This window comes from Astatotilapia calliptera, chromosome 1 (assembly GCF_964374335.1).
Source record: "Astatotilapia calliptera chromosome 1, fAstCal68.1, whole genome shotgun sequence".
In the NCBI taxonomy this organism is placed as follows: Eukaryota; Metazoa; Chordata; class Actinopteri; order Cichliformes; family Cichlidae; genus Astatotilapia; species Astatotilapia calliptera.
In genome coordinates this window covers 23,267,590-23,291,302 of record NC_137422.1, presented here as the reverse complement: position 1 = coordinate 23,291,302, position 23,713 = coordinate 23,267,590, and the positions used below count along the sequence as shown (strand labels likewise).

The 23,713-nt window shown below is 39.3% G+C and overlaps 1 protein-coding gene across 1 annotated transcript in view; it reads right to left on the bottom strand.

Annotated features, from left to right (window-relative positions):
• Positions 1 to 4,214: 4,214 nt before the first annotated feature.
• Positions 4,215 to 23,713, bottom strand: part of aldh1a2 (aldehyde dehydrogenase 1 family, member A2) — a 28,344-nt gene continuing 8,845 nt past the window's right edge. The window contains exons 3-13 of the mRNA XM_026168940.2: positions 23,085 to 23,225; positions 22,392 to 22,521; positions 18,930 to 18,991; positions 18,124 to 18,252; positions 15,725 to 15,838; positions 8,177 to 8,279; positions 7,383 to 7,567; positions 7,102 to 7,266; positions 6,626 to 6,783; positions 5,374 to 5,448; positions 4,215 to 5,142 (exon numbers count right to left, since the gene is read on the bottom strand). Of these exons, the coding sequence (XP_026024725.1) occupies positions 5,070 to 5,142; positions 5,374 to 5,448; positions 6,626 to 6,783; positions 7,102 to 7,266; positions 7,383 to 7,567; positions 8,177 to 8,279; positions 15,725 to 15,838; positions 18,124 to 18,252; positions 18,930 to 18,991; positions 22,392 to 22,521; positions 23,085 to 23,225 (1,335 nt within the window). The 3' untranslated portion in view covers positions 4,215 to 5,069. The remainder of the gene's footprint in view (positions 5,143 to 5,373; positions 5,449 to 6,625; positions 6,784 to 7,101; positions 7,267 to 7,382; positions 7,568 to 8,176; positions 8,280 to 15,724; positions 15,839 to 18,123; positions 18,253 to 18,929; positions 18,992 to 22,391; positions 22,522 to 23,084; positions 23,226 to 23,713) is intronic.

The window sequence follows — 23,713 nt, the reverse complement described above, 5'->3', positions numbered from 1 at the left end:
ACGCCACAGAATCATCATACAGTAGAGTAAACATCACTGCTTTTCATGTAAACATTTAAAGCTGCGTTCAGAAGTTAGTAGTTTCTCACAACTGGCTTAAAAATGCTGACACGCATGTTTAGACAGTTAGTTTAGAAGTCGATATAATCCTGACCGGTGCGTTCATTCATGGTATGAATCTGGAAAGTCAGCGGTCTCTGGGGCAATCCTGAGATGTTTACATGTTTCATTCTGACAGTGCAGACAGACCATGTCGCTGCTATCCACACATAAGCTTGTCTAGAAAACGCATCCTTTTTTTTGTCTAAATGTGGAATTAATGCATTTTTCAGCAGAACATCAACTATGATTCCCTTCTGTCTCACTTTTACACAGAATCTGTTCATGATCACAACAGATAAGAGGTTAAAGCAAATGAGTGGTGCACTGATACGCACTCACAGGCCACTTCATTAGGTACATCTGTTCAATGGCTCATTATATTCAGTCAGCCGAGCAGCAGAACAAGGACAGAAAAGTGATTTAACCCTTTAAGACCTGAATTATGAAATAATTGTGAGGACATTCTTTTTGTTTTTAAGTTTAAGTGTTTATTGAACCTTCTGAGATTAAAAAAATATAATTTGCACATATGATTCTTAATTTGTTAGAACCGGCATTTTATTTCTTTATAATTTATGCTTAAAGTATATAATTTTTTAGGTTTTTGAAGATGAATATATCACAGTGATGATGTAGAAGTCTCAAAACCTCACTCACAAAAACTTATGTATCAAACATGATACACTGTACGCTAAGAGGTTAAGTCAGTCTGAACCTGGTAAGGTTGCTGGAGCTGGACGCGCTCCTCTGAGAATTTCAGAAACTGTTGATCTATTGGGATTTTCCCACACAGCCAACTCTCGGGTTTACAGGGAAAAGGTCCAAAGAAGTAAGCTGCAAATCCCAGGGTGAAAATGCTTTGTTGTGATGTCAGAGGTCAGAGGAGAATGGCCAGACTGCCTTCCTATCAGCAGTCTGATAGCAGTTACAACTGAAGTATGCAGAAGAGCATCTCTGAATGCACAAGACATCAGATGGGCTACAGCAGCAGAAGACCACACCAGGCGCCACTCTTGTAAGCTAAGAACACTAAACCCAGTCTGTGCTTCACACAGGCGCACCAAAATCGAACAGCAGACGGTTAGAAAAATGTTGTCTGGACTCATGAGTTTCTGCTGTGACGTGCAGCTGGTAGGATCAGAGGCTGGCATAAATAAGACGAATGCATGGACCCATCCTGCCTTGTATCAACGGTTCAGAGTGTGTTGGTGTAATCGTGTGAGGGATATTTTCTCAGGGATACTTCACCATCGCCTAGCTGAATATTGTTCTTGATGATGTCTATCTCACTATGTATTTCTGATAGCTACTTCCAGCAGGATATGTCATAAACATCAGATCACTTCAAACTAGTTTTGCGATGCTGTCATATCAATCAAATGTCTGAGGAATGTTTTTTATGTTTTCAGCACCTTGGTGAATCTGTACCAGGAAGAAGTAAGTCAGTTCTGATGGCAAAATGGGGTCCAACCCGGTACAAGCAAGCTGTACATAATAAAGTAGAAATTCTTCATTCTAACTCTGTAGTTTTCAAGTGTGCAGTGAAGGGCAGCAGCAGTAGTAGAAGCAGTATTCATTTACAGAACAAAGTACACTTCTGTGTTTAAGAATGCCCCTTTAACTGACTGCTACCCTGCAATGATCCCTCCAGTTACACTAGCGCCAGTTCCATCTTCTGTGAATGTTGAATTTATTGCTTTAATTCTCCTAAATTAAGGACAAAGGCTCCCCATCCAGGGCTGTTGTTATTTTCTGTAATGTTCAACAGCCATTTCTTCTTCGCTCGCATGCACACATTAACTCATCACAGCATCGCTGGTGTGGAGGAGTCTCTGTTCGCTCAGCGAGCCCTGACTCACACTAAACTGGAATGAGAAGCATGCAGAGAGAGGCTTGCACAATGTTTCAGTGAGAAGAATCAGACCACCTCTGCAAAAGCACGCACGCACACATACACACACAATCTCTGTCCTTAGCTACCTCTCCAAAGTGTCCGTAAATGTGGAAATCGCTTTTGTGACAAATAAAGAGGACCGGACATCACAAAGACACATCTGTTTGTTCCGTTAACTCTGTGAGAAAATATTATGAAGGAACAGATAATAGGAAAAGCAGCGCTATCTTCTGGAATATTAACTGAAACTATAAACAAGGCTTGTGAAGGATAAGGGTTTTTTCTGGACAAAGGGTGAATGTCCCTGTCAGTGTGTGGTCTGTTTCTAGGCTGATGTCCTTAACTGTGGGGTTATGTACGTGCACGCTGAGAAAATGAGATGCTCTGAAGCGTCTGCATGAAGGAAATACTGAGTCTGTTCATTTCAAAATCTCTTAAAGAAGAACAAGATGAATAAAATCCCCTCAAAAAAAAGGAAATTTCAGTTCTTTGTCTTTCTCATTTGCTGATTGTTATGTTGTTGAGTGCATGTGAGGTTTTTAATTGTGTGAAAAGTGACAGAAACTTTTCACAGGGTAGTGTTAACGCTGCAAGGGTGAATTTAAATTGATTCAAAAAGAGAGCAAAAAAGGATAGAGGTTAGAAGTAATTTTTTAAATAAGTCAGAAGATAAACAGGTTCATAAATGCGTTTTTATCTTGAGAGTGTAATCTCCTGGTCTGCACTGACATACCCTGTAGTGTTAACAGAGTGCTGCAATAAGGAGATCACTTTTTCATCTTGTCCTTGGAAAGACTGATATAAACTGGGAAAGGAGTTGTGGGAAACCGTAGCCTGGTAAATTAAAAGCTATTTGCCAAAGAAACACTCCAGCACGGTGTCTTCACCTCCAGCATGAACGCCGTCACCAAACAGACTCATATTTCTGCTGTAGCCTCCCTCAGTGGTCACTTCTGTCTTTAGGGCCCTCTTTCATTTAAAAAAAAAGGAAAAGTGATTTTTTTTTTTTCTAAATGGCCATTTTTTAAAAAGTATGCGTGCTGCCTTTGTGGTTTAGTTCTTGTGTCAGACTTTCCACATGTCACAGACAAAAGATCTTAATAGCAGTTTGTTGTTTGTTTTTGTATTTAGTCCCATTAAGCTGTGATTGAGTAACTATGAGCCAGCATGCACGACACCAGGACCTGAAACTAAACCAGCCTGTGTTTAAGTAAACAAATAGTGTGTAAAGAGGGCAGCTGAGGCAAAATCTCATATTTAATATATGTGTTTTTACTCCTTCATGCAATGTACTCAAATGTTCCACTTCTTTGACATTCCTCAGTTGCTTTTAGAAGTCTAAATTTAGAGACAGATGAAGGCGTAAGGTCACACATGTAAATGTCAGAAGTTGTTATTAAGCAGTTACTTCCTTGTCCCACCCTACTTCCACTTAATAGGACACAACCGTCACTCATGCTGACAAGCGTTCTATTATTTATAGTAAAACAGCAATTCACACAGCAAGAGGATGTGTGTGACACGCTAACGTTATTCTTACTTTTCTTCTTTGGAATTGTGTCAGAGCTATTTACGCAGTTTTGGTGTTCTCATAATAGAAATAAACAGTATTTCCATTCACCTGGTAGGCTTAACTTTACCCGCTGCTACCTGCCGCTGCCCCCACCACGACTTTTTTTTTACTGGAACACTTTGATACAACTTTAATATTTTGCAGCACTGGCCAACTAAATAAGGAAGGAAGAGGATAAGTAGTGTGTTAAATGTTGTCCCCCACAAAATATGATTAATAACTCCCACAATGACACCTCCACCTCCTCTGTGGTGCAAGTAAAAACTCTAGCGTTTATCACTATGCAAATATTTCCAATTTCATAAGTTTGGAAACGGTTTTTACCTCAGAGTTCAAATGTTCACATCAGACTTGTGTAACTTCCCTGCTGGACCTGGATGGGCTGATTTATACGTCACAGATCATTTTGGCTCGGTAAATCTAAAACTGATTTTTTTTTCCAAACACTGACAAAAATACATCTGAGTGGATGGAGATTTTGAATTAGTATTCAAAGTATAATAATAATGAGTAGTACTATTAGTACTGTTCAACATGTGGATCAATATAACGAGCTAAGTATAGATATTTAATGTAATAATTAAATAGACAGATTTAGCCTGAATTAAAATGTGAGACTTTTTGATCGGCAAAGACTCGAAACACTTTTTCCAAGAAAAAAAGATTTTACTGAAAAACAAACAAAAAACAAAAAAACAACTATAGTCATTTTATAATTTTATAGCATATGATTGTATAAACATAAAAATAGATGGACATCAATGAAAATCAGTTACATGTATTTTAAAACACATCTACTCCTCTTTTAGCAGGTGAGAGTAAAATGCTTTTAAGAGGTTAAAGTTTTTTCACGTTTACATCAGTCAAAGGTCGACATACAGTGTTAAGTCATATGAGCTAAAATACAAACAAAGACAATTAGAAATCAATCTTAATTCAGAATTAACATTTCATCCATTCGTGTCTGAGGCTGACGACATCAGTGGTTTTGAATGAGCGAACGTGCTTGCACAAATTCTAACAAGACAGTGACACATGAGGTTTTGACGATCACACCGCACAGTACAGAGAAAAACTGTCACCCAGCGGGTTACAAGCTGCTAAAGGGCTGATTGCAAGTGCGGCAACTGAGTCTCTGAGCATCCAGCATCTGGTGGTGAGAATCGGGGTTGTAACGGCTGGGACGGGCGTCGTTATTGGGTTTTGAAGTCAGAGCAGCCTCCCCCATCGTCTTTGTGAGTGCTTTAGTGTAGTTAGTGGAGAAGGTATGGAGTACTGTGGGAGGGGGGCAACACAAGTGGCGATACCTGGACTGGAAGCAGCTGAATGTCCACGGAGGGATGGGAGGCAGTGAGTGGGTACAGCCTGGAGTTATCATGGATATAAGTAGCTCTGATGGGTCGTGGTGTGACACCATGGACAGACTGACAAAAGCTTGTCAACAATGAGGAAGACACTACCTCCTCCACCCTCCCCACTCCCAAAAAAAGTGTGGCTGCCTTAAGAGTTCTTGGCGACCATCTTTATTGTGATGGTCTTCACTTCTGAGTACTCCTTCAAGCCGTTTTCTCCCCTGAAAGAAGAAATAGAAACATTTTGTTTAAACTCGAATGCTGACAGCAACATTGAATTACAGTGTACACACTGCTGGAGGCCCTTGGAGCAGGAATATTTCCTCTTAGATAGAGATTTACATCATGTTAAGCTTTTTTGGAAAGTCGGCTTTCAAAACACTAAGTCAGCAATACTAGTGTTGCAACTAATTTGTGTGTATTCAGCGGGCAGACGACCAAGTCTTACTCACATTTCACGTCCATTGCCAGACATTTTATATCCTCCAAATGGACACTGTGTGCTCAGAGCGTTGAAGCAGTTTATCCTGTGAAATACACAAAGCATTGATCACTCTTGATCAGTTGACTTGCAGTTTACTATAAAAATTTTGCACAACTTTATCCAAAGCGTCATTTGGGAAGACGGATGTAAAATTACATTCTCATCATCACAGCTATTTTTAAAAACCCCTGAACTCAATAACAATTATTCTTTTGCTGTTTAGCAAACACAGTTAAAAAATGTCAGGTTCTATATCTGTAAACGTAGTGATTACAGCTGCTGTAGCTGCAGAAACAATGCTTTGAAGTAACTCGAAAATATGAAGTAAAATTATTAAATATTTCAGCGATTTTTTTCCTTCTCATCCTTCTGCTGAAAGACTTTGTTCTCGTGCTTCATCACTTATGTCCTTGTTCTTCTCTCGCCAGTTTTTTGAACCACATTCAGCTGATCGCTCTCTGAGTCTTCATACACCCCCTGTACAGTACCCCCCAATTTCTAGATTGTCCTTTTAGTCTCAAACATTCATGCCATTTTAATAGTTGCACTACTTGTGTTTTCTTTTTCCTTTCTAGCTCAGGTTTTTGTATATTTGTGTGCCTCCTCATACATGACTTTTCTCCCCTCTTTTGGAGTCTGTCTCTTTGCCTGAGTTGACCACCTGCTGAGTGAATTTCTCAATGTCTATGATTAAAGTTCTGGATCTTACCTATTACTGATGTCTTGTGATTGGACTCATAAATATAATGTTTATAATTAAGGATGGAGCATATAATATCCTTTCTTGGTTACAGAATAATTTATGTGGCATTTGTGATGAAAATTGCCCGATGGTGATTAGGTCAACATCATTGATGAAGGAAGAGTTATTAAAATAGCTAAGCATAACAAGTGACGCAAGATTTCTGGCAGCTATCTATACTTCTACTCATAACCATTTGTAAGTAATTAAAAATGGAAACTATTGCAGGTTAACTCAACAAGTAACATTTACTATTAATTTCATTTCAGTTGTCCTGTCCTGGAACATTATTTCTGATATTTTCTCATCATATCTGAGCTTATGGGTGGATAAAAGGGAAGAAAAGCTTTTCTTTGTGGCTACTGTAATGATTCTAAATCAGCAGACTGTTAGTTAAAGCTTCGGGAAAGTGGCTGATATTTCTCACATGAAAAATATTACTGAATGGAGCTGAAGAAGCACGGCAGATAGAGCTTACCAGACAGTGCCAGCCTGCATGGCTGTGGATATGGTCATGGCTTTGCTGATGTCCTTGGTGAATACAGCGGCAACCAAACCATAATCTGAGTTGTTGGCTCTTTCTATCACTTCATCAATTGTTTTGAACTTCATGATCTGCTGGACTGGCCCAAAAATCTGTAGAAATATGGTAAATGGTAAGCTAACATCACACATCAAAGAAATGAGAATACACAGACTCACTATGAACTTCAAAATTATTAGTTATTCTTAGGTAAACGCATTTAATTAGGGACTTAATTTATGTATCACCATCCTTTTTGGTACCTTTTTACATTTTTTGACAGCTTTAGTGACTCTTTTTTTCTCCAGGTTAGAGAAACAGGTTATTAACAGCCTCTACATTTATTCATGAACTGTTTTGCTACCTCTTCTATTGCAGCCCTTAAATCAACTCAAGATGCATTAGTAGTGCTGGAGTCTTTATCACTATACCTCTTCTCTGGCAATGCGCATGTCATCTCTGACGTTAGAGAAGACCGTAGGCTCAATGAAGAAACCTTTCAAGCCCAGAGCTTTGCCTCCACACTCCAGCTTGGCCCCTTCGGTAATGCCGATCTGGATGAACTCCAGCACACGGCTCTGATGCTCTCGGCTGATCTGTGGAGGTGGAGGACAGACTTACTCCCTTATGACAGAAAAAATGAGCAATATATGAAATTTACAGAGCAAATGATAGAAAAACCGATCACAGCTTCTGATTCTGTGCTCCTCACCTGTGGTCCCTGCTCAGTCATGGGGTCAAAGGGGCTGCCAACTATCCTCCTCTTTGCTCTCTCCACGCTCCTCCGGACGAACTCGTCATATATGGGCTCCTCCACATAGACGCGAGAGCCTGCCGTGCAACACTGGCCTGCGTTGAAAAACACACCCTGGTGGGCTTCTTCTACAGCCAGATCCACTGGGGAAATGGAGAGATTTGTGCTGGTTAATAACTAAACAAAAGTAGTATAGAATTATAACCATGAAGCCACTTATTAGGTAAAAAAAAGACCTGACTGGTCTTTAAAAGTGAAACAACGCACAAATTAAATATCAATAAAGACAGAACAAATTTATCTGTTTATAAAAAGCAATGTGTGCAATGTTATTGGAGCTATCCCATGCAAATCTGACACCTGACACCTGAGAGACAGGATCCCGCTGTTGTGCACAAAGGGTTAATGGACCCCTGTGATTTATGGGTCTCGGCCGAGTCGGGGTCCATTCCCTTGATTTACAGGCCCTAGTGTGCCCCTCTCACGGCTGCTGAAAGCATTTGAGACGCTCTGCAACCCCAGTTTGGTGAGACACTTGGAGTTTATATGAAACCCATCCATCCAGAGGTTTTCATAGCACTGCTAAGCCCCGAACATTTTAAGGTTCTCAGTAAGGGTGAGAGCTGTGAGTGCTTTTCTAAGAATATGACACACAGCTACAAAAAAAACCGTGATTGTGACAGACAGACATTGGGTGGGAGGGGGTCAGGTAAATGAAGTGACAAATAACAAAATAACAAAACAAAACTTACAATCAGCATCTGCAAATATTATGTTGGGATTCTTTCCTCCCAGCTCCAGCGTCACTCTCTTTAGGTTACTCTTCCCAGCTGCCTCTTGGATCAGCTTGCCGACCTAACAGAGGAAACAGATCAGAGGTTTATTCGTGGCGATGCAAGGCTCACAGCCAGATCAGTAAATCAGCTGGAACCATTAAATATCTTAAAGAGGCTGGTTAGCTCCTAACAAGGAATATACTGGTAGGCCACCTGAAACATGAGTTCTGCAAACACACAGAAAGAATATCTGTTACAGGCTTTTGGCGACAGCGAGAGGAAAACAAAATGATGTTTCTGCCGGGAAGAGTATTTGATATGTGCCGTAGGACAGGAAGAGGCAACCACAAGGTGTGTGGGTGGTGTACTGTGATATAACACCGACACGGGATATTCGGTATGAGTTGGGCCTGGTGTGACGATACGAAAGACGGCAAGGGATTTGTGGTGTTTTATCTCATCCTTCTATTGCCCTAATTTCCACTTTACTCCTTATCAGGAGCGATGATATCAGATGACCTAAATGAAGAATAATAAGTTACGGATTGAGGAATAACATTCCTTGATAAAGATCTATTGCTCAAGAGAATCATGTGTAAAATTCATCCTGGGGGAGAACGTTTTAGTTTTATTTAGTACAAATCATTAAATCTTTGAAAATGTTTTGAATACAAGCCATGAATATTTTTTTACTTGAACCTTGTTTTTCTCTGTAATACATCATTAAATAACATCCACACTTCTTTTTGCTACATTACAGGCTATGCATAGTAAGATATTTTAGAAGCAGGCTAAGGTAAGAAGACCAAGCAATACCCTTGTACCTCCACCAATCACCAGTAAGCCAGTCAGGGAAAAGATATTTTTCTCTGGTGACTGGAGATTTAGTGAAACTTGAAGGCGATGAGGTTTTTGGAGGCACGTGACCATTAACCACATAACATTAATATATTCACTGTTTGGATGTGTAGTAAGCTTGGTGGCAATGTAGGATCGCTTGAATAAGGCATTAGTGTCATAGACCAAGAAACTAGTTTGCAAACATCAGAGAACCACTGGTCATGAGGAAAAAATTTGTATTCCCTGACTGCTTAGGAGTGGTTGGATGCTGATGGCAGTCACTGGGAGATGAGTGATAAAATCCCAGTAATGCAAGCCTACATGCTCCCTAGCAAAAATATGTATTCTACAACTAGTTAGCAAAAACCTCATTGTGATTGCTTTGGCTGTTAGCATTTTGCTGCAGTTGTAGTTTAAAAGAAAGCATTGTACTTGCATATAAACATTGTCCAGCTAGTCTCTGAGCTAATACTGAAACTGTGAAAAGTAAGACACAAACCAGAAAAAGAGATGCTTAAATTTGTGTCTTAGCATTGCAGCCAACCTTGTTAAAAAAGCTCAAATTAATTTTTCTTGTTTACAATTTTCAGTTTGTGACACACTTTTTTAAGTTTTACTAGTGCTTGGCTAGTGGTCAAAGATATTTTGAAGACAAACATGATAAAGCAAAGGCAACACACTACTTGCTTTGCTAGCAGATTGTTAGTGTTGCTGGTAGATTGCCACTAGAAGATTGCAATCACTAGGAGGTTTTTGTTGCATACTGATTAGTATGGTTTTCAGTGTGATTATTTGTCCAGGTTTGTACTCCACTTTGGTGATTGAAATTTTTGTATTTTATGGGCCTCTGCTTGTTAACTGCTCGCCTAGCGGTAGTGTTGCTAAAACTGCTAAAAGTGCGACACCAACCAGGAACAAAGACCATCAAAGTAAAAGTTGAGCACTTTTTGAAATCTTCTGGTTCCAGTGGTAAGGTACAACTTTTACTTTGAAGGTGAGTGTTCTGCCTTCCCAGTTTGCATTGCATTTTTCCCAGTTTTACTACCACTTGGAGAGCAGGTGGTAAGAGTTTTTGTTGCAGCCTCCAGCAACCACCGCCAACCACTCAGGGAATCCAAATAAGATTTCAGGTACCAAACAGGCGACATCACAGTGGCAACGCCCACTCATCATACCATCTATGAGCTTATGAGCAGGAGAAACTAGCTTGAGCTAAAGGCAACAGAACTTTGTGCTAATATGAGATTAAAGTCATGGCACATTTATTTGTTTAGGCACTTTTTCAATTCAACTCAACGTGTTTTAAATGAGACACAAAACAAACATATAATGAGGCAACTTAAAAAAAATAAACATGACATTTAAATGAATAATTTAATTGGTAAAATAATAAATACATGGTGGGATTCATCACTTTTGGACAGAGCCAGGCTGACTGTGCACCTCTGGTTACAGCCTTTAATCTAAACCTGCTGCTTTAAGACTAATAAAGGCAGTTGCAGTAATACGTACTCGACATGAAAAGATACAGGTTAAAACTGCCGGACGCTATTTGACCCCCTTGCCAATTTCGGTAAACATGATTTTAGGTTGTGAGAATGAGTCACCAGTTTTTAATCAATATTTTTCACTGTTCTGACACGTTGCAATAACTGGACTGATAACAAGCCTGGAAAATCCCATACACCACCCTCACAATCCTACACCCTAAACAAGTATTCATCTTCCTGTTACTCATACTGTGTCTTTTATAGATAAAGAAGAAGAAAAAACCCCTTAGTGTCCAAGTCCCCCCCCCCCCCCTTCTTCAAACCACCCCTAAGAAAAACATCTTCAAACATGTTAAAGACTCATTCTCTTGCTCTTTTCTTCTTCGCTCTACTTCCCATTATATACTGAAAGACTAAGATCAGAACAGCTGGGCTGCGGCTGGTACCGAAGCTGCCTAAATACAACACAAAACTTGGCTCGGCTTCATTTTTCTGATGTGTTTTGTCTGTCTTTGATCAGAAACATAAAGTGGCTGACTAAGGGGAGTTTAGCATGTGTTTATTCAAGGGTAAAGGAAACACACTGGGCTGCTAGACTCCTCCGCCACATGTGAGTCAGTGAGAGATGAGCTGAGCTCCTAAAATCCACCTGTAGCTACTCCAGCACCTTTAATCCTGTCTGAGGAGATGAGGTGCTTGCTAGGATCCCACCATTGCTACTACAGTGCAGTGACTCACTGTCTGGGCATCAGCAGTCTCTGACAGTGCTGGCTCTTTTCTCAGTAATTGACTCCAGTTCACACGAAATAACAGGAAAACTAGTAAAAAAAGAACCAAAAACAACAAGAAACCCCCCAAACTGGACCACTTATAAAGGAAATGTTCAATTGGGATGAGATGTTAAACAAAGATGTTTATAATACAAGTTAAACAAGATGCCACAGGATAGATAATTTCTAAATAGATAAATACATGATTATGGTTTAATCATAACTAGATCAATGTTTGAAATTATACAGTAACTAATATAGACCGTTAGCAGCTGCTAACAGTTTTTACCGTGGCTTATTCTAACAAAGTTTGGTGATCCTAGTGAGGTTGTGCTTGAATTTGAATGTTTACAGAAAATGTACGAAAGATTGAAGACACTGTAGACATTGAACAGACATCCTACACACACAAATAAGTAAGCTAAGAACACAAAGGATGCTGTGTCCACAATAGCGCATTTCTGTTCTGAACTTTTATTTTAGGAACTATTTGCGTTTGCCTAGAAAAGGTCAAATCATGTGACGATACATGTACGACTCAGGGAAGGACACATAGTTACTGTTATCAGCCAATCAGAAGCCTTGGAATGAATTAAGACAATGCTAAAAAAAAAAACCCAAAAAAACCCAAAAAAACCAAAACAAACTGCAGTTCCTCTAGTGGCCACTTGAGGCTGGCTTCAAAAGGGAGTGAGTCTCATTAGACTTCCATGATAAAATGGCCATGTACAGCATTACAAAGCATGTTTAGCTTGACATAAAAATGTCCCTGTGCTTTACAGATAGCCATTCAGATCAACTATAAGTAGAATGATTTATTTTTTTAATAACTGATCTACCTGCTTAACTGAGTTAGGGGTGTGGCCTTATTAATTAACAGACAGCTTTCCCAACACATTTAGCTGGAGCTGACTAGCATCTACGAGGCCTCACTTTTGTTACATCCAGCCATTAGACTGGGCCGGTATTGCCGTAGGTGAATTTTTAATTGATTATCTGACTAACATTAGGGCTTGATGTGTGGTCAAATCATCCCAGAAGTTATGTGCTTTGGTGAGTGAAGTTCTGGTGTTTTATTAGTTCACTACTTGGGTTGCTTATTCACAAGACACCACAAAAGCGGATAAATCAATAAGTTTGATTTGCCAGATTTTTATGCCAGATTCCATTCCTGACACAACCCTCCTAGGGATTTGTGTCCCTTAATCATTTGACATGTGTTAACCAATACAGTATGAACACTACGCTTGTAAATTGCCTTAACATGCTTTGCTGATATGTGCTTCTGTGTTTTGCACTCGAGTTCATGGATAGGTGATAAATTAGCACGCCACTTGTTTATTCATATAAAGTATCTTCTTCCTCCCAAAATCCAACATGGCAACAGCCAAAATGCTAACAGAGTCCACAATACAATTTCTGAATGTGGGCACATCCATGCTTTATACAGTCTCTGATCAAGAACTACTCATGGGTGTCTGATCGTTTCTAATATCAGTGTGGTCTAGTCTCCAAAATGTAGCTAATGCAGTGTTGCTGAAAGCTGCTAGATGCTGGCTCCAAAATAAATGTGTCTCCTGCTTCAAAATGGGTCCGTTTTTTCCCGCAAAAACTAGATCACATTAGTTTTTGATGATTTCAGCTGTACAATCTAATGTGTGTACCATTGGTCATTTTATAAATTACTGCTGTGTTACTAAGACTGGTAGCTAACGGAAGGCTGTAACGCCCGGCAGGAGGCGTTGATTTACAGCTGGCTGACAGCTGTTTCAGAGTTTCTATTTAAAGAGTAAACTTTTTTTTCTCCAGACGCACACTTCTACTACTCTGTTTGTATTTAAGGAGACTTTGATATGATGCAGTCATGCATTATTTTGGTAATGCTTATCTTTAACACATTGTGGTTAATGTAACTAATACCAGCATGGGCTAGCCCAAGGTCCTGGCTCCACACAGACAAACTCTGCAATGCTGTGGCCATTTTTAGGAACAATATGGTCTACAGCTGTGGTTTGAGCTTAATGCTTATGTCAGCATGGACACACACACACACACGCACACAAACACACAATATGATATTAACATGCTTAGTTGGGTTGGGCAATATGTAAATATTTTCCAACGGCCTGCCGTCAGTCCTACGACAGGCAACTGATGATATATTTGTTAAGGGTTGTCTGTGCAGCAAGTGCAGGGAGCAGGGCAAAAGACTCCCGACACCCTTTCAGCAAATGGAAGCATTTGTTTGTGAAAATATTTTAAAAAATCACTATTTTGGGAATATTTTGGTTTTAAAATGGAAGAAACTAAAGGTCCTGAGGGAGTGATGCCTCCGCTTTGCAGCCTATAAATGAACAGAGGTAAAGATTACAAAGGCTAATAAATGAATAATGTCATTTATGAGACTTTTCAGTACTAATCGATTGGACAGCAACCACTACCTGCAATTACTTCAGTCTGGTCCCTGTCATGACTTTCTAAAAGTTAGAACCATTGGTACGAACACCAACTGTTTCCATATCACGTAGACAATAAATTTACTGGAATTTTCAAGAGGACAGACATAAATCACACAACATAATAATATTAATTATTATTATAATAACAATGAACCCCACAAACAACTGCATAACCCCAAACCTTAGCAGATATAACTGTAACCAACAGTTCTTAATATATCTGAAGCTGAATTGTTCTCCTGCCCAGATGCTAATGTTGATTTTTAAACTGAGACATAAATGTGTGTAACAAATTCAGTTCTGCAAGTTATCCAGATATTTAAAAAAATAAACAAAAAAATCCACCATTGTTTCATAAAAAGAAAAAAACCCAGCATATCACCAAAGTCATTTAAAACTGTTTTGGGGAAATTTCAGTGTTGAAGCAACAGACTGGTCAACTCTCACAGCTGTTCCTCGAGTCCATTAGCGTCACTTAAAATCCGCCTCATCGACATCCAGGATCTTTGAAATGCAAACAACGGCGTACACTAATGATGATCTCTCCCTGTGACATTCACGTTTACATTTTACAGGAATATGTCTACTCATGTGCCACTTAATTAGGTACACTGGTTCAACTGCCCCTTGCTCATGCTGAGCATCAGAATGGGGAAGAAATGTAATTTAAGCGGCTTTGAAGGGCGTATGGTTATTGGTGCCAGGCCGGTGTGACTATTTCAGAAACTGCTGATCTACTGGGATTTTCCCACACAGCCATCTATTTTACAGAGAATAATCTGAAAAAGAGAAGATATCCAGTGAGTGGGAGTTCTCTGGGTGAAAATAAGTTCAGAGTGGAATGGCCAGAATGCCAGCGCAGAATCGCTAAAGCGCACAGCACGCAGATTGGCTTCAGCCACACCGGGTGGCACTCCTGTCGGCTAACAGCAGTTAAAAACAGGAAGGCTACAATTTGCCTGGATCTCAATCCAGTACAGCACCTTTGGGATGTGGTGGAACGGGAGATTTGCATCATGGACGTGAAGCCGACAAATCTGCAGCAACTGTGTGATGCTATCATCACATCAACAAAACCCTAAATCCCTGAGGAATGTTACCAACACCTTGTAGAACCTATGCTATGACGGATTAAGGCACCTCTGAAGGCAAAAAAGGTCCAACGAGCGAATGTCTCATTGTTCCAGTCGGTTTTGCTTTCATTGCTTTTATCTGTGACATCTGTACCTGTATGGGCTTATCAGGGACTGCTCCAATTACACATACTGTACACATGGCGCCTCCAACACAATGCAGGAGTCAAAACAAATATTACATAAGGCCGTGTTATTTGCTAAAGATAGGTGTAAATTACAGGATGGTCACATAAAAATATCACTACAACATCAGGACTACTGTAAATGGTTTTAATACAGGGGTTAGTCAACATGGAAATGACAGATGTTTATAAATGATCTGTAGAAAGGGATCTGCCGTCACTCTGGCTGTTCTCGCTGACTCCAGGAATCTGTTCAGACCACAAGGCTCAACACCTAACATGGTATGTCCTTTGTCTTCCTATTAACTGCTTCCCTGTTCTCAAGAGCTGTAAGGGTATATCCTGATGGTGAGCTAAATGAAAAGCGGTATGGAGGTGCATTAATACCTCAAAGACAGCTGAGGGAAAACAGACGAGAGGCAGTGTTTTCAGAGAGACCTGTTTGTATACTCTCGACAGCGCAAATATGTGCATGTGTGTGCGATAAAATCAGAGCCCTGTCATGAGGAGTAATGACAGGGTGCGCGGCTTATGTAAGACCCCATTTGTTTGTCATTTAAACTTCAATACAGGCACACAACATCCCCTAATTACCCAGCCTGCTCTTATGCTCTGCACATGTTGGTCACTGTGTCAACTGTGTTCAGTGACAAAAGCTAGCAGTAGGCAGATGCTGATCTGAGCAGTTCCACTAGAGAGAAAAGTACCTCGGTTGATCCTGTGAAAGCCACTTTGTCTATGCCCATGTGTGAAGCAATTGCAGCTCCTGCTGTTGGCCCGAATCCTGGCAAAATATTGATGACTCCCGGTGGAAAGCCGGCCTGTCAAAACAATATGAGAGGAAACAAGCTTTAGCGGAGATGACAGCAGAGCCAAGCAAAACCACAGGCAGTGTGGGGGAATCCGGACCCAACCCAACCTCCCTACAAGCAGAGAGCAGGGAGAACATCAAAAAGGCAACAGACAGATAGTCTCCAAGAAGAGGCGAGGCCGGAGAGGACAGGGGAAAAATAGAGAGGATGTAGACACTTAAATTTGTCCATTATTTGGCTTCAATACATTGCCATGTCAGGCTGTGTTGTTGAACTTACTCATGTGTTTATCCTTATTGTACACAGCTGCACTCACTACAAAGAGCTCTGGTTTGGAATTTACTCGAGATTTATATCAGCGTGTTTAAGATGTTCAGATTTTATTTTATTATTTTGTGGAGTTTTCGGCACTATTGCCAGGAAAAACTGAATAAAGAAAAAAGAAAGTTGACACCAGAGCATCCCTGAATTAATTTTTCTAAAGCACTTTTATGTTGACTGTCACATCCATACTTAACATATGAAACTATGTGATTATATAACATTTGTTCTTGTGATCTCTCTGAATTCATAATAAACTGATATCAAATTTAGAAATAAAAACTTAAAATAACTTTCCTTATTAGTCATTTAGCATTTTAGCTAGTGTGTGCATCATTAGGCTCTCATCACTCTTCATGCTATTGTTAAAGTGGGATTATTCAATGTGGTATGATAATGCTGTACTTATTACTGCTAAAATACTGCCTGTATTATTCTCAAAGGTTGCCATCTTAGCAGAAGGTTAGGGAGTACATATTTTAAGTCTGAGGGAATGCTAATTCTAATTAGCAACCGAGCAGCAGGTGATTTTTAGCAGACCTTGACATTATGGGTGTTTTTTCTTGTCTATGTATTAATGTTTAAATATTGTTAATAATGTTCCCCGTGGAAGAATTTAGTATGAGTGGTTACATTTTAAGTTAAGCTGTAAATGTCTACAAAATGGCACAGCTAGCTTGCTAACCACTGTGAAATGCTTCAGTAGCCATTTCTGCTAAGTACATAACCTAATTATCATGAGACAGCAGTACTGTATATACTTCATATACTGTTTATATATATATATATACCACATCCATACTTGCTGAAGGATGTGAGACACATTGTTAATGCTGCTCGAGTACTGATGACACAATGATGACACAGCTCCTGGCACAAAGTTTTTGTGCTGATGTTAAAGCAAAAGGAGGTTTTGCTGTTTGTAATTTGACATTCAGGGACTATTTTCCCTTAGCACTTGGTGCTGCTGCTCTATAACTTTATGTGGTCTTTGATTTCATGGCTGAGTTGCTGTTCTTAGTAAAGCCTCCCGCATTGCAGTAATTCCCCTTTCAGTTGATCATGTAATATCTAGGAGGGTAGAAGTTTCACAAACTGACTTGTTGCATAGGTGGCATCCTATTACAGCAAAACGTTCAAATTTAGTGAGTTCTTTAGAACGACCCAGTCTTTTACAAATGTGTGTGAAGGCAGTAGATGAAAACATTGGAATTCAAAGATTAATAGGTTTGACCCAGTACTTTTGTCCATACAGTGAATATTGAATTGAGTTGAATTAGCTGTATTAATATTAATATTTGGATTTTATTTTGACTAAACTACCAGAGGTAGTAAACTAGAGACACTAGACATGTGTTTAGTTCTGCATCAGATAATTATTTTGTATTTCTGACACTTAATTATGTGACAGAGACCAACATGAAGGTTTTTAAGTGCAGCGTGAAAGCTCAGCAAAAATAGATATTCACAATATTAATCTCATTATTACTGTTTCTGCAGCATTTCCCACCAGACAGATGCTAATTCTGAGCTTTTTTTTTTTTCATTAAAATAAAGAAAGATTTTAAATGTTTCATTTTTATCATCCTTAATTAATTTTATTGTTGTATTAAGAGACTAAAATGTGTATGTTTTAGATCATTAAAAAGTTCATTTGCATAATTGAGGCAAACTAACCATTTCATTTTGGCTCTATATTGGCTGGAGATAACATAAAGGCCAAGTCCTACTTCACTGACTCTGAGATGATGCACCAAATCGATGTGACACTTCACTAAACATCTGTTTTTTATCGCCTTTTGGTTACATTAACATTGAACTGTCTAAATAAAGTGTTGGCCAAAGTCAAAGTGAACACTGTGTCCTTGGCAAAATAAAATCTATAAGTGATTCTGTTTCAGTTAGTTCAGCACTCATGCTTGAAACTGTGCGTGCGAAATGTTTGCTGTCGTCATAGTGACTCTGTCATTTACCTCCTTGATTAGAGCTGCCATGTAGAGGCAAGTGAGCGGCGTCTCCTCAGCAGGTTTCAGGACGACAGTGTTTCCACACGCGAGTGCTGGGCCCAGCTTCCATGCTGTCATCATCAGAGGGAAGTTCCACTGTGTACAACACGCACGCGCACGCACACAGACACACACACAAACACCGGAAAAAGACATCATGCATCTGACACACTGGGTGGTCACAAGTCAAGTTCAATAACTCATCGCTCTTAAGTCACTCACTCTCATTTTCACTCTGTCTAAACATAGTCAAGTGAGAAAATGTTCTCGGCACTTGTACAGTATTTTCTCTTCCCACAGTATTCTGAGAAAGTCGGGAAATTGCAACACATGTGCAATAGACCCGTATCACTGTTCAACACACAGGCCTGTGTTATTTCTGCTTTGCACAGGAGCCCATGGGGCTCAACACAGAACCACACGCTTTCTGCACTCTTGCACAATCAACAGTGTCTCTTTCTCCTTGATCTTTTCCTCCTTTCTCATCATTCTTTTTTCCTCAAACACACTCTGTTAAATCCCTTAGCTCATTCTTCTGCTTCTCACTTCTTGTTCCCTTTTCCTCAAAGCCACCGGCACACTGGAGGGGGTGGGGTTTGGAGTGGTTGCGGGGGATTACCGGTAAGATTTAAAAACTGTGGCTGACAGGGAATTACTGGAAAATTCAGAATGTAATTCAGTACTTTTAGACGCAGCTAACTCCATCTTTTTTATTTTTTCTTCACACTTCCCTGTCATGTTTGCATGTCACTTTTCAGAAAAGTTATACTCACAGGGACAATTTGTCCACAAACTCCAATAGGCTCATATCTGGTAAATGTCAGATACTCTCCATCTGTAGAGGAACACACATGAGCAAAGAGAGAACTGGGTTATTTATTCCTAGCTTTAACACTTTAACAAATAAGCACTTAATAGGAAATACTAAAAAATCCCTCTAAACACATGAAAAACGTCACCACCTGACTCCCCTGGTGTTGTTGACTCGACATGTTAATTTGCAAATGAATCCACATTCCTTGTTCCTTGTTGCTTTACCCTGGTGAGAGATTACGTTTCCTCCAGCAGCACAGGCATGTGTGTAACTGTTTTAGGTCATAGAGATGGGTGTTATGCTGGAAAGGTTTGCTCATTCCTCTTGCATTACTTGAGTAAAAAGGAGGTACTTGCTGAGGGTGTGCCATGCTTGTTCATTTTTCAGAAAAACAATTCATATTGAGAAATGTGTGTATAAATTTGTTACCACAGTGGTCAGCTGATGATTGCTTAATGTTGCACTTGGACTGGAAGGATCAGTGGGGGGATGACAAGTTAAACAATCACGTTGACAACAGATACAAAACTGCAGTAAGATTCCCATATTTCAACTTTTTCTTTTTTTTGTCCGTGTATTCCAGTGTGGATCTTGCAAAACTGCTATTGTTTGTGGAATGAATCTACAAACCCAGTAGGCATGACATTTTCTGGAGGAACTCGAGTATCTGAAGCCTTGTTTGAAAGAATGACGCCTGCACATGAATTATATTTCAATTTGGCACAGGTGGTGTAAATGATACCAAACTGTACTGCCAAAGGTGCTGCACATAATGACACTCCCCATTCATTTCATGCCGTCTCTGATATAAATTTAACACCACAGTATCAGCATAACAGGCAAGACAAATAGCTGCAGAGGAGCAGCTCATGGTAGCTGTGTTGCGCCTCATTCTAACAGGTGAACAAACATGATTACTTACATCATACAGGCTACAGGAATACCCTTATTTATTTACTCTGAAAGCCTACAAGTGGAATAAAGCTTAGACCAAAGCCCTGGGAAAACGCTCGCCGTGGTTGGTTTGGCAGCAGCGTACAAGAGAAGCTTTGAGAGGGACAATACAGCGGTATCAGGATGTTTTCCATGTCCTCTCAGTCTCTCTCATTCTTTTTTTTCTTCCTTTTAAAACACACAGCCAACTTTCTTCTCTTCCACCCTCAGATTCAGCTGCTTTAGAGGGGCAACACTGGCAGCTGGCTCTAATGTGTTTAGATTGATTACCAATTTGTTACCTTCACCCGCTGAATGTAAGCTTAGCTTTCTGCAAAACTCTGAACACAATGAAATAAAAAGAGTGTTTTGTTTTACTAAAAAATGTAATAAATGGTGATGTCAAATAGAGACCCCCCCCCCCCCCATAAAAAAGATTAAAATTTCCTGTACTTGTAAAAAGCCTTGTATTAAAATATTGCAAGAATTTATGCAATGATCCTAGTCAAAGGTCTCTAAAGTAGCTTAAAAGCAAAAAAAATTAATGTTGCACAACTTAAATCCCTATATTAATTGTGCTTTCTCATGCTCCTCTTACAGGGTTCCTATATTATAACATAGTTCTCCTGACTGTCCACATGCTTTTCAGTCAGCGTAGGAAAAGATTAACGGAGGCTACAAAGATTTTTTTTATTTTATTGTTCTGAGTGTTTTAAAATCATGTTTATAGCTGCTTGTTGTATATAATAAACACCGATTTTGGTACCTATGTACAGTGGAAGCGTCATGGTATTAATACTTTTAAGGATCTCTATAAAGATGGCACTTTCTTAACTTTTTTAGACCTGTGTTCAGAAACAAATCTTCCGGTTACCAATCTATTCCGTTATTTTCAGGCACGGCATTGCACTTCTGCTCTCTTCCCGTCCAACCCTCTTCTTCCAAATGTCCAGCCTTGGGAGGAATTCTTATCCCTTAAACCCAATAAGAATTCAATTATATCTTTAATATATAAACAACTTATGGATTTACATGTCCATTCAGTTGTTAAAATTAGGAGGGCTTGGGAGCGGGAGTTAGGAGTAATTTTTTCGGATCAGCAATGGGAGAAAGCAGTATCCAATGTCCGTTATAGTACGTCCTGTGTATTGTACAGGGTTTGCTATTCAAACTATTGCAAGTCATTAAACGTTCTACCAGCTGATTAATATCATCTCTCCCCCCCCCCCCCCCCTTTTTTTTTGTGTGTTTTGGGTTTCTTCTTAGTTTTTGGGGTTTTTTGGGTTTTTTTGTTTTGTTTGTTTTTCTCAATTTTATATAAGCGTGGGTGTGACTGTGTGTGTGTGTATTATTGTATCTGTTCATGTAAGAAAAACTAACAAATATGTCAGGGGAACAGATTGTATTGTCATTTTAAACTTATGTACATTTGTCGCTCAATAAAAATATTTATTAAAAAAATAAACACCAATTTGCTGCATTTGTTATCAGGCACTGGTTGTAAATTATATAATAACTTACTAATCTAGGTCACTTTGTGTGGAACACAGTCAATATAATAATATATCCCAAATTCAATTAGCACATGTAACAATAATAAAAGTAAAGTTGATCAACAGACTTCAAAGAGCGATCGTATTGATTTTCCAGGTCAGGGAACTATTTTTTTATTTTGTTTTATTTTAATTTCATTTTCCTGACACCCCAGTAATGCACAATAACAATTAAAACCTTTTACTGATACCAAACGGGTCTCAGAATAAAACCGTGCCTGCTAAAGCTCTCAGTAGAGTTAGTGGAGAATTTAAAGCTACTTTCAGCTGCTCACTTCTCACAACAAACAGCTAACTATTGTCTAAGAGGTTTGACACATTAAATCTGAATGACAGACTGTGTAAAAAATGTGCACAGTGTAACATCAACAATTGTTTGAGGAATTCTGTATTGAAACTTCAAGCTGATGCAAAGAGCGACGTGTTGCATTCATATTGAATTGATTTATCAACTACAGGTTGCCACGCCCTAAGGCATATCTTTCATTATCATAGATTTTCTCTAAATGGGAACTAAAAATGACAAAATAAACATCATGTTGCAATCTTTAAGCGTTTAACTGGTTTATTAATCAAGGAAAGTGTTTACTGAGGTCAAAGAGCAGATCAGAAAGAAAGTGATCTTTCTCATACACTTCTATACAGTCAGTCTTCTTTTTGCAACCAGAGGAGTCGCCCCCTGCTGGCCATTAGAAGAAAGAAGTAGATTTAAAGATCTTCCACACATGCTTCAGTTTTTAAATCCTGACTAATCATATATGTTAAGTTTGCAATTTCAGTTGAGTGTTGTTGCGTTTTTTGTTTGTTTTTTGGTACCAAAAAGTCAGAGGAACAAACACAAAAACACAAACCTGGCTCTTTCTTTAATACCATCTGACTAATCCTTTCTTTAACTGCTAGTACCCTTCATCTCTCTCAGTCCAAATGGCTCTTACCCATTGGAATGGAAGTACCATGGATCTTGTCGGCATATCCAGCAAAGTATCTCAGTGTCTTTATGGTTCCTTGGAGGTCCACAAACAGAGTGGGCAGGAAAGGCTTTCCACTGTCCAGTGACTCAATAGTCTGAAGAGAGACGAGGGACAAATATGTGATATAACCTTTTGATCTTCACATATTTCCATACTGTTTTCTATCTTTTACACGCACCCATGGGTGAAATGTGACACTAAGATAACACTTAACTACAAATACGGCAGTAATATGCTCGCTTTAGGACATTTAAGATAAGATAAGATAAGATAAGATAAGATAAGATAAGATAAGATAAGATAAGATAAGATAAGATAGAACTTTATTAATCCCTCGGGTGGGTTCCTCTGGGAAATTCGATTTCCAAAAAAGCACAGCACCGACAGAAGTTACAGAGTTACAGAATATTATATATATATATACACACACACACACACACACACACACACACACACACACACACACACACACACACACATATATATAAATACAGAGACAATATAAATAAAATATACGAAGGGGATAAATAGAATTTGCATGTATTTGTACTATCAAGCACAAAAGCAACTGTAGATCCTTCTTTCCAAAAGGCATAAAATGCATTTAATAACATGTGAGGAAAAATAAGAGAACATTCCCAGTATTTGTCCACTTACTGCTAGGTAGACACTGTCCCTCTCCACCAGGTCAGCCAGTTTGGACAGCAGTCGACCCCTCTCTGAAGCATCCATCCTTCGCCACACAGAGCCCAAAGAAAAGGCCAGGCGAGCTGCCTGCACGGCTTTATCAACGTCAGCCTACAGGGGAAAAAAAACATGTCACTTCATGATCTGTCTCTGCATTTTAGCAGGCCTACATCTGACATAGAAGTGTATATGCTGAATGCTGAAGATGATTTGTCTCATATTGTGCTTTTGCTTTTCTTTAATATTTCAGATCCAGCTATTTCACTCATGTATGACGGCTAAAGACTAGACTCCAGGCCAACACTATTGCTATACCTGTTTAAGCATGCAACGCATGTACCAAAGGATAGCGTCCTTACTGCAGGAGCCAGAGTTGGAGTTCATTACAGACCATTTCCTGCATGTTTTCACTCTCTCCCCACTTTCCTACTCTCTGCACTGCCCTATCCAATAAAAAGATGGTTAACCTTTTACAGGGCACTCACTAAGATACACAGAAAGTCTCAACTTTAACCCTAAAGTGTGACTTTTTTTAATCTTTGCGATGCAAATGAAGTGATATGTTTCCTGATTATGGGTAACCCCCCCCCACCTTTCAT